The sequence below is a fragment of the Zea mays genome, chromosome 4 (assembly GCF_902167145.1).
Source record: "Zea mays cultivar B73 chromosome 4, Zm-B73-REFERENCE-NAM-5.0, whole genome shotgun sequence".
NCBI lineage: Eukaryota > Viridiplantae > Streptophyta > Magnoliopsida > Poales > Poaceae > Zea > Zea mays.
The window spans coordinates 249645772-249656651 of record NC_050099.1 but is presented as its reverse complement, the minus strand read 5'-3'; the positions used below and the strand labels follow the sequence as shown (position 1 = coordinate 249656651).

General features: G+C 47.8%; 3 protein-coding genes across 11 annotated transcripts; 2 read left to right on the top strand and 1 right to left on the bottom strand.

Moving 5' to 3' along the window:
- The first annotated feature begins 386 nt into the window (after positions 1 to 386).
- On the top strand, positions 387 to 2002 carry LOC100277247 (uncharacterized). Its single transcript, NM_001150872.2, has 3 exons — positions 387 to 715; positions 829 to 1342; positions 1428 to 2002. The coding sequence occupies exons 1-3, from the start codon at positions 535 to 537 to the stop codon at positions 1798 to 1800; spliced, it is 1068 nt and encodes a 355-aa protein (NP_001144344.2). The 5' UTR covers positions 387 to 534; the 3' UTR covers positions 1801 to 2002.
- LOC103654996 (Glutaredoxin family protein) lies at positions 1792 to 3422 on the bottom strand. Its single transcript, XM_008681819.3, has one exon. The coding sequence runs from the start codon at positions 2881 to 2883 to the stop codon at positions 1945 to 1947; it is 939 nt and encodes a 312-aa protein (XP_008680041.1). The 5' UTR covers positions 2884 to 3422; the 3' UTR covers positions 1792 to 1944.
- A 1210-nt stretch (positions 3423 to 4632) lies between these two features.
- Positions 4633 to 8408, top strand: LOC100281897 (senescence-associated protein DIN1). 9 transcript variants are annotated; one of them, XM_035966916.1, is made up of 5 exons: positions 4633 to 4976; positions 5041 to 5185; positions 5258 to 5311; positions 5423 to 5522; positions 5643 to 8145. In XM_035966916.1, exon 5 carries the CDS (start codon positions 6299 to 6301, stop codon positions 7640 to 7642), a length of 1344 nt encoding a protein of 447 aa, XP_035822809.1. In that variant the 5' UTR covers positions 4633 to 4976; positions 5041 to 5185; positions 5258 to 5311; positions 5423 to 5522; positions 5643 to 6298; the 3' UTR covers positions 7643 to 8145. The 9 variants fall into 9 exon arrangements, with proteins under 9 accessions (XP_035822809.1, XP_035822808.1, XP_008677224.1 ...); XM_035966917.1 differs by having other exon boundaries at positions 4713 to 4976; positions 5643 to 5942; XM_020551541.3 differs by lacking the exon at positions 5643 to 8145 and adding an exon at positions 8152 to 8408 and having other exon boundaries at positions 4765 to 4976; positions 5041 to 5188.
- Positions 8409 to 10880: the final 2472 nt, after the last annotated feature.

The following is a 10880-nucleotide window of genomic DNA, read 5'->3' as shown; positions in this document are numbered from 1 at the left end:
GTTAGGTGATGACTTCCCTAATTAAAATATTTTTTACTATTTTTAAAACCTTGTTTATATTTACTGGAAAAGATGTTTATATTTACTGGAAAAGATTAGTATTGACGGTTTTATTATCTCAACCTTTAGTAGAAATCGATTTTTACTCCTTATAAAAAATTGGAACCGCTAGAGTGGTGCACGGCCCTTCTTCCGTATGGAAATGTTTGAAGAGTTCCGATCCCTTTGGCATGAAGGCCGAAGCTACCGATGGATACAAGTGTTAATCAGTTACGAACCAAATACTCCTAAGATCCTGGTTAATTAGAAAATGCAGCAATGCAAAGCCCATTTCCATCCATCCTGCTGGTTATATATATGGATGTAGGTGTGGTTGCCGAATCGGCCGCGTCACGCAAAGCGAGCTACTTACTACTATACCTTTGAGCTAGCTAGTTCAGCTCTCTCTCTCTCTATATATATACACATCTGAGTTTTGCTGGCAAAGCATCAACAACGATCGTCTGCTCTGCTTGTGCTGCATATATTATATATATGGTGAAGGAGCCGCGTCATATGATGGTCATCAACACCAGCAGGCTACTACTGACCCTGCTGCTGCTGGAATTCGCCGCGGTGGCGGTGCCGGCCATGGCCAGCACGGTGGTGGCCGGCATGGTGTTCTGCGATCAGTGCAAGGACGGCGCCAGGGGACTCTTCGACTACCCGCTCTACGGTAGGTACATGCATGCTGTTGCATCCTCGCACCTAATGAATGAACTTGTGATGGATGGATGGATGGGTCACGAGGTCGACGTGTGTGTGTTTGATGATGCATGCATGCATCAGGCGCCCGCGTGGCCATCCAGTGCGGCGGCGGCGACACCCCGCTGACGGTGCGGGAGAGCAACACCAACTGGTTCGGCGGCTTCTCCGTCCGCATGGAGGGCTCCCCGGACATGAACCGCTGCACGGCGCGCGTCGTCCAGGGGACGGGCCACTGCGGCGCCGCGTCGTCATCAGGTGGCGGCGCCGTGCCGCGCGAGCTCACCCTCGCCTTCCGCATGCTGGGCCTCTCGCTCTACACCGTGCCGCCGCTGCTCTCGCAACCGGAGGAGGCCATGGACTTCTGTCCGGGGCACGACCACGACAGGTTCAGGCGGGGCAGGCCATCTTCGCAGGCGCAGGCGCAGGCGCAGGCGCCGGCGCCGGCTTCGCCTTCTTCCTCGCCGCCCTTCTTCTGGCGCCGGAGGTCAAGGTTCCTGCCGCCCGTCTGGCGAAAGCCACTACCACAAACATTGCAGCCGCCGCCGCCGCCTCCAACGACGGCAGCATCGCAGGGCTCCTCCGCCTGCACCTACGAGTACGTCCGTCCATCGTTTTTGCATTTGCATGCCATGGGGTGATGGGGACTATTTTGCATTGCATTGCATGGCATGGCATGGCAGCATGTGGTCGTCGCCGGAGCACCGCTGCCACTGGAAGGTAGTGACCCCGAACACGACGGTGGCCATGGCGTTCGGGCCCCTGGCGGCGCAGCGGTACGGGTCGGAGCTGACGCTCGGGGAGGCGCTGGAGGGGCGCGGCGACATGTACCGCACGCTGCTCCGGGAGGCCACGGCGGCGCTGCTCAACGCCTACTACAACGCCCCCGGGGGTCCCTTCCTGTACCCGACCACGGCCAGCGTCATGGACCACATGAACGGCGCGCTCCTCAGCTCCGGGCAGAGGGTGCTCCTGGAGGGCGCGCGGTTCCGCAGGGCCAACGCGGGCGGCGGCGGGCGGACAAGGCTCATGTGCGACTTCACGACATGCAGCTGAGGATCATGTACTTGTTGATTATTACTACCTGTTGATGATGATCATCAATCAGACCAGTAGCAGTAGCGCAGCAAATGTTTCTAAAAATTGCACGGAGCGCATATGTAGCAAATTCGATCCAGATTGCCTCTGTCGTCGTTTTATTCAGGAGCAGATTGGGCAGAGCACGAGTCCATTCTCGTTGCACTCCCCGCATCGCACCACCACGGTCCCTGCTTTCTTCCGCGAGGAGGCCACCACGGGAAGCGCGACAGCCAGCTTGCGGCTCCCCGAGCAGTCGAAGCAGGGCAGGAACCTCATGCCGCCGCATCCGTCGCAGCAGTAGGCCCCTCCGCGCGCCCTGGGCAGGCCCTCCAGCAGCCGCGCCAGGAGGCCCTCCTCGTCCAGGCGCAGCACGTCCTCCGCGCCGCCCACGTGACGGCCCCGCACGAACAGCCTGGGGAGCATGCCCGCCGCTGCTGCTCTGCCGCCGCCCAGCCCCAGCCCCAGCCTGCTCCTCAGCTCGTCCCTGAACCCGCGGTCCATGGACACGTCGCGCTCCCGGAAGGCGACGCCGTGCGCCTGCAGCGCCGCGCGGACGGCGTTGCAGGCCTCGAAGGTGACGCGGACCCCGCGGAGGGAGGTGGTGTAGAGCACAACCGCGGACGAGGACGGCGCCTTGGAGACGGAAGAGTTGCCGTCGATGGCGCGCAGAGGGATGCGGCGGCGGCGCTGCTGGCCGCCGCCGTCGAGCTTCGTGGGCTTGCCCGGCGTCGAGGGGTCCACGAGGCCTGCCATGAGCTCCCAGGAGTTGATGACCTCCGCCTGGGGCTGGGATTCGGGTTTCGGTGCTGGGGCTGCTTGTTGTCTTGCCGTCGTCGGTGGAGGGGGAGGCAGCGGAGGGGGAGGAGGAGGCGCGCAACGAGCCAACGGCTCTGAGCCAAGGGCAGTGGAAGACGACGAGGAGGAGCAGTAGGCTCGCGGGCTGGTGAGGATGCCGTAGGTGGAGGAGGTGAGGGAGACGATGTGGTGGTGCGAGATGATGCGGCGGCGGTCGTCCTCGGCGCCGTCCTCCTCGAGCAAGGCGGACGACACGCACCCCATCCTGGCTACTGCTGCTGGTGGTGGTGGTGGTGGTGCTGGGGAAAAAAAGAAAGGGAAGAGGAGGGAAGAAATTGAATGGCCAGGGTGCGCGGTGGGTGAGTGAGGGAGGAGGAGGAGAGGGGAATTTGAAATTCAAATGGAGATGGCTCGGTCGCTGTGCTGCAGCTGCAGCTGCAGGAGTTGGATTTCAACGAGTCAAAGTCAATCCACGTGGAATGACTCCAGTGGACCACCTTACTCCGACTGGCCTCTGCTTTGTGCTTTGAGTGGGCCGGCCCAAACAACTCTGCTGGTTCTTAACTTTCAAGTGCTCTAAGTGGCATTTTCATGAGATTTCATGACACTAATTAGTATGTCACATAGAATTTTGATGACACGGCACTACATTTATTATAAATGGTGAAACTAGTTTTATTACCATGAAACTATGTCAACCCGTTTCCAAGGTATTAGAAAGCGCGTGAAACTATCATTGAGAGCAATTTGTTTCGTCTTCATCTATTTCATTTGTTTCTGTTGGTTATTTAGATGCATCATTTAAGTCACAGTTAGCCTATGAAAATTTTCATTGAAAGGTCATATTTCATTCTTCATTTCATCTCACTTTTATTGACGTGACAGCATTGGGAAATAGTGTGATGAAACTATCAATGAGAATGGTCTAAGGCCATCTCTACCAACTTACTCATCTCTATATCCATATTCAAAACTCCACTATGCGAACAGTACAATCTACAATGTAGGAATAGCTCTTCCATATCTTTATATGCACATATGGGTGAACTGTTGCACACGATCTAAGAGCGAGTTAAGAGTCTCTTCGATGGGGCTTCGACTTCTCTGAAAAAGGCTCTAGCTCCAACTTCTCTGTAGGAGCAGCTCTTCCATATCTATATGTGCTCTCCAAATAAAACTATCCTGATTCGTCTTCAAATTAACTGATGCAACCAAGCTCAACAATCACCCATTTGATACCCACCAAAGGCATGTAGAATGATGTAGTTGGGGGCGACAGAGGAAGAACTTTTATTATTGAGGCTTTTTTTTTATCACGCACTATATTGAACAAATTAGGACAAACTCCTTTAGGGTTCTATCATTCATCCAAGTGTCTTCCTATAATCTAGTTTCTCCAGCACCCCCACCGGAATCTTAAAGAACGACATCATGAAAATTGGTAGGTAACTTAAAACCGAGTCAAGTAACACCCCACGTCATCCTGAAGACAAAACTTCCCTTTCCAATTGCCGAGTCTCTTTTCGAACCTATCATGCAGTTGTCTGCCAGGCAAATGATCCTGACGCCAGACATAAGAAATCCAATGCTTGGTATTGCTACCTGGACCAGTCAAGTTGATAACACCACTATGGAAACAAGCCCTAATGACATTTGGCAATTGGCCCAGCGGCGTTCATTATTAGAATTCGGTTCGTTGCTGCCGAGTGATTTTTTCGACACTTGGCAAAGAAAATCTTTACCGAGTGCCAAACAGAGTGTTTTTTAGAAATAGACAAAAAAAAAATTGAATTTTTTGCGACTCTGAGTTTGATGAGTGTTTTTAGAAAAAGCAGAGACAAATTCTGGTAGTGGTCGAGTCTAGTCGCTTTCTATCCATCCATGATGGTCCGCACGCTCATCTTCATCTTCTTCGTACCACGTGGAGTAGCCCAATAATCTGCCTTGCATACAACCTTTTATTTGCTATTTTTTTTTTCTTCTTCTCCCATTTGTATATACCACCACCTAAAAATGAAACATACAATTATGTATCAGTTCATGGTTGCACGAATTATAATTATCTGTCCGTTGGTCAAGGGAGGAACAGAAAAGGGATAAACTAGCTATAGCTAGTGTGTAGTGTAGGCAGGCATCGGATGTGTCGCCGCATCAGCAGCGTGGCTATCCATTCCATCCACACCCACAATATTATTCCATCCCATCCACATCTACCTCCTGCATTATTATATATGGATCGGATTGCTTGCTCTCAGCAGCCACACAGTATTGCTCATGGCTGCTTGTGTTCCGACGGTGGATGCGGAGGAAGCATGCGCCCTCCTCAGCTCTTCCACACACCACTATCTGGATGTCAGGTGCGTGCCTGCTGATCGATCATCCATCCATCACATGATGCATGTGATTTATTTGTACTAGCAGGATGTGGGAGGATTTTGACAAGGGCCATGTCGCCGGTGCTCGGAATGTTCCCTACTACCTCTCCGTCACTCCGCATGGGAAGGAGAAGAATCCCCAGTTTGTGGAACAGGTTTCCGCGCTCTACGCCAAGGACCAAAACTTGATTGTGGTAATGCCTGCCTCATACATAGTAATTAATTGATTTCATTTGCCGCTAACCAAACCAACTAACTAACAGGGTTGCCGCTCTGGCATCCGGTCCAAACTCGCCACTGCAGACCTCGTCAACGCGGTAAGCTTACCTTAACCTAGTGCTATCTCATCTTAGATTTACAACTAATTGTTTTTTTATATATTTATTATAAGAGTGAGTTTATTGTGTACGTGTGCTGCATATAAGCAGGGCTTCACCAACGTGAGGAACCTACAAGGCGGATACCTTTCCTTGCTCCGAAGCGCAAACTAGCTAGCTTCCTGCTTATTTGTTCGCATGCTTGTAATAAGTGAGTCAACATATGCTTGAAAGATCTGTTCATGAAGAAGCAGCATCAACTCCATCATGAAAAATGATTAATGACACTGCAAATGTGCATACCCAACAACTTTACTATCTAAAAATGCAGGCAATAAGTGAGTCAGAGGAAGCTAGCGTCAACTCACAGCCGCAAGCCCCTTTGGTTCGACGCTCCAGTAGTTCATCCATGATTTTAACATGCCCACCCTGAGCAGCCAGATGGAGTGGGGTAGGGTAGCAACAAGAGAAACAAAAAGAGAACATTAAAGGTTAATATATATCCTAGGACATATCATTCTAAAGGCCCAGTATGAATATCATTCTGGAATCTGGAGCAATAATGGTGTGTTTGGTTTAGCTGTATATGGTGTTTATTTGTGTAGAATATACAGTATATTTATTAGTTGAAGCACGTGAAACCAAGGGGTAAGATAAAGGAAAATAGTCGTATATAACCAGTGACAAAAGTACTTGATGAGGAACTAGAATTGAGAATCAGATAATTCAGAATGAATTAAGATAGTAAAATTTCCAAGGCAGACATATGGGCTTAATATGAGCACATATTTTTAAAGAGTGAAGACAGTCATACCAGCTTAAGATGGGCAGTATATTTTGATATAAAATCGCACCCAGACCAAGTAGTAGTTCATCTTGGCCCGAGTGCAATTTTATTGTATTTGGTGTTTATTTGTGTGTGATGCACGCGCACAATTCATGTGAACCAACACGTGATGCAATGTGTATGTTGTAGTCTGCCCATACATGCGTGGGCGAAATATCCTAGAGGGAGTCGCCATACTGCACGAAACCATTCATGAGTTGCATAGGAAAAGGCTAAGTGGGGTTATTCTTAAAATTTATTTTGAGAAGGCATACAACAAGGTCAAATGGCCATTCTTATTCCAAACTCTTCGGATGAAAGGATTTGCGCCCAAGTGGATTTCTTGGGTTAGATCCTTCATTATGGGAGGTAGTGTTGCGGTTAATGTCAACGACGACGTGGGAAAATTCTTCCAAACAAAGAAGGGATTACGCCAAGTCGATCCCCTGCCTCCCATCCTGTTCAACATCGTAGCAGATATGCTAGCGATCTTGATTAACAGGGCTAAAGAACATGGGCAAGTCAGTGGGGTAGTGCCTCACTTAATTGATGGAGGCTTATCTATTCTGCAATATGCAGATGATACGATCATTTTCATGGAAAACGACTTAGAGAAGGCTCGTAATATGAAGTTGTTGTTAGGCGCTTTTGAACAAATCTCAGGTCTCAAAATAAATTTCCATAAGAGTGAAGTATTATGCTTTGGAGATGCCCAAGATTCTTTAGAGAGTTATTTGGAATTGTTTGGCTGCAAACATGGGGATTTTCCTCTAAAATATCTAGGGCTACCTATACACTTCAAAAAGCTTAGAAACTCAGATTGGAAGATAATAGAGGAACGTGTGGAAAAAAGACTAGCCAGTTGGAAAGGGAAACACCTTTCAATTGGAGGTAGACTGACATTGATTAACTCGGTGTTCAACAGCCTTCCGTTATACATGATGTCTTTTTTCGCTATTCCTAAAGGTGTTCTTAGAAAACTTGACTATTTTCGCTCTCGGTTCTTTTGGCAAGGAGATAAGAGCAAGAAGAAATACCGCCTTGCTAGATGGACTATCTTATGTCAGCCCAAAGACCAAGGTGGCCTTGGGATCCATGATCTAAATATTAAGAACACAACGCTCCTAAGCAAATGGTTATTCAAGCTTTTAACATCGGACGACACTTGGCAACAACTTATTAGGAACAAATATCTAGGCTCTAAACCTCTAGTCGAAGTTGATTGGAAAACCGGAGACTCACATTTTTTGTATAGTTTAATGAAGGTAAAACAAGATTTTCTATGTTTTGGAACCTTCAAAATAAAAAATGGATCACATGTGAGATTCTGGGAAGATACCTGGCTTGGAGGGCAGGGGTTGAAAGATCAGTACCCTAGGCTATATAACATCACAAGAGCAAAATTTAAAACTATTGTTGAGGTGCTAACAAATAATGAAACCATTTTTTCTTGGAGACGTACTTTATTTGGATCTAGGCTAACGGAGTGGAATGAACTTCGTTAGCGCATTGCTAACATTCAGTTAACACAAGAGGATGATGTTTTTCATTGGAATCTGACCCAATCCGGGCAGTTCTCTGTGAAATCACATTATCAAGCATTAATAAAAATGAGGTGCCCAATCTAAACAAAAGACTATGGAAATTAAAAGCTCCGCTAAAGATCAAAGTTTTCCTTTGGTACCTTAGGAGGGGAGTAATCCTAACTAAGAATAATCTTGCCAAACACAATTGGCATGGAAACAAATCTTGTTGCTTTTGTCATAAGCCAGAGATAATTAAGCACTTGTTCTTTGAATATCGATTTGCTCGTAGGGTCTGGGGTGTAATTTTTTTAGCCTTTGGGATATCTCCACCTTCTAGTGTTTCTAATATGTTTGGAAGCTGGCTAGAGGGGTTTGAGCACAATCTTAGGAACATCATTTTGCTAGGGGCGGCAAGCACTTGTTGGGCTCTTTGGCTAAGAAGAAATGATATTGTTTTTGAGAAAAAATCAATTTACTCTCCTTTGCAGGTGATTTATGCCATTTCCCATTGGCTCCGTACATGGGCGGTGCTACGATTGTTGGTGCAGGTGGTCAAGGACTTTTATTTCCAGGCCTATGGGTGGCGACCTAGTCATCGGATTGATTGCCACTAGAGTGTCTGTATTTCTTTAATTTTAGGCTGTGTGATTCTTGATGAGCAGAGGCAGGAAGAATTTTCATAAACTTGTATTAATTTGATACAATGCGTTTGAAATTAATAAAGTCTTCCTATTCCAAAAAAATATGGATATAACTGATTACAGTCTATTCTTCCATCCTATATCACACATAAGTTGGGCAATTGGATGTCCTTTGGGAATATTTTTTTTATATCAATCAGGACAATAGCAGACTTATTTTTCCCCTCTTCCAAAGTTTTGGTAATAGTATGGGTTCATTCACAATCTAATCTAGTTTAGTTTGGTATAGCATCAGCATGCAATGCATCATCAATCAAGAGAAATAAAAAGGGAGAGGGTTTGATTACCTCCTTGAGGTCTCCCTTGCGAGCAGCAACATGGAGCGGGTTCCAGCCACGGTTGTCAGCGTCGTGGCGGCTCCGGAGGCGGCTCATGCACTCCTCCATCCCTACTTATACATCCAACCAAACACATCCTACATGACCACGGGTGAGAGCTAGCCCATGGGCTCAGTCGAGTAAAGTGGCAACTGGAGGCCTATGAAAGGCCATGGATGGGCTTGCCTCCTATCCCTGCATCCGGACAACCTTGTGCATAGAGATATCAATGAGTACCCGAAATCCGTAAACCCGACAGATTTTATTTGATATAGAGTCTAGCGTGGAAGCAATCTCTTACCCACGGATACGCAATTAGGCGGAAACCTCTACCCATCGGGTAAAGCAGGTACGGATTCGGGTGTGCAGTACCCATACCCGCGTACCCCGTCGGGTGTGCAGTACCCATACCCGCGTACCCCGTCGGGTGTGCAGTACCCATACCCGCGTACCCCGTGGGTAAGTGTCACAACAATATGCCATGAGCCCCACGGTAGTAGCTGCTTCTGCTTGTGCCGGTCCTAACGCTCTTGTTGGCCAGCAGTATCCCACTAAATCACAAAAATGTGCAGAAACATCAGTGTTAAAGCTTCTAACTGTTAAAAAATGTAACATTGACTACAGTTGATTGCTTACAATCTGCAGCTTTATTGTCTTCACACCTTGCTCAACAGTGCGGATTTTCTAGCATTGAGGGAGGAAAAAACGTCATACATGAGTAACAACTAGCAAGGCATGCAAGCAACGGCTGACACTACAGAAAGAATCAGCTTTGCTTTATCTCATCGATAAACTAACGTACGAAATCAACTCCAATAGTACTGATCTAGCTCTCTCCAGATATGAATCATCCTGTAAAGTAAATGATAAGAAAGATCTCCACAAAAAAAAACGGATGAGCATAACAGCACCTATCATGAGGGATGAAGCCCAGCAGAAAAATCAGGAACACAGCTTTTTCTAAATACCATTCTTTATCAGATCAATCAGCAGCCGGACGCGTCAACGGGCGACGAGGAAACCCTGGCCGTCGCGGCAGAGCGCCGCCGCCGGGCAGCCTCCTGGGTCGGCGAAGGGGAGGCAGTACCATGCCGCTCGCGAAGTCGCGGCTGTCTCCGGCGAAGGGGAGGTTCAGACCTGTTCCGCTGCGGCGGCAGCAGTTCCTTCCCCCTTTGGATTGTTTGGAATTAGGCTCATTAGCACGTGGCTCAATTCAATAAGAAAACAAAGGTGGTATTCAGAGACTTTAGTCCTATATCACTTATCTAGATAACAGAGAACCAGCTTATATATGGTAGTGTTCCCAACTTTTCACATAATACAAATAAAGGGATATGTAGACTGCCACGCGCTCGCTCGCGTTTCGCGTTTTTCGCATTATTTATTGCGTGATTTGTGACGATGCGCGATCACGTCGTGACGTGACGTGTTCTAAACGACAGCTTAATTTTTTTTCTTTTATTTATTTGGTTATCAAATATCACACCTAAACTGTCACGTGAACCAGAAGTAACGGGTACGCACACTACGTGCGAGATCTCCAGGCGGTTGTACGTAGAGATATTCCACGGGCGGTTCCTGGATTTAGCAGATCAAATCAAGGGTTGCGTCGGCCCGTCTATAAAGGGCAGACGTCCTTCGGTCGGAGGACATATGCAAATAGCAACCGACTCATCCTCTTCTTCTCAATTCTCTGCATCGTCGCTTCACTGTCCTGCTGTCTTTTCGTCTGTCATGTAGCAGATCAAGGGAGAGCGGTGTCTCCGAACCACCGTCAGCGTTTCGACGACCTGCACGGGTGCCGACAAATCAGGTTTTTGGGAAGTGCTTCGCGCATGTCCGCTCGAGTTCCTCTACAAAACTCATGGAAATCACAGTGAGTAAATCTGCAGTTTTAGTTTGTTGCAGTGACGGTAGATCTGGATTTTTCGTTTTATGCTGCATTATCAAATTAATCTTAAACCTATTAATTTTCCAACATGGGATGGGAGCGGGGACGCGAAACAAATAGCGAGGGAAAGCTGGGTTGTTGAGACTCTGTCGCAGGCCAGGCCAGGCAGGCAACGCCGATTTGAATGTTTTGGATAAACACGTAGCCACTATCCCGCCGAACTTGAACAACCTTTTTCCTCCCTATATCTTCACACCAATTTAACCGTGGTGCCCTTTCTTCGAAAACCACAAACTCCGATAGCAGAT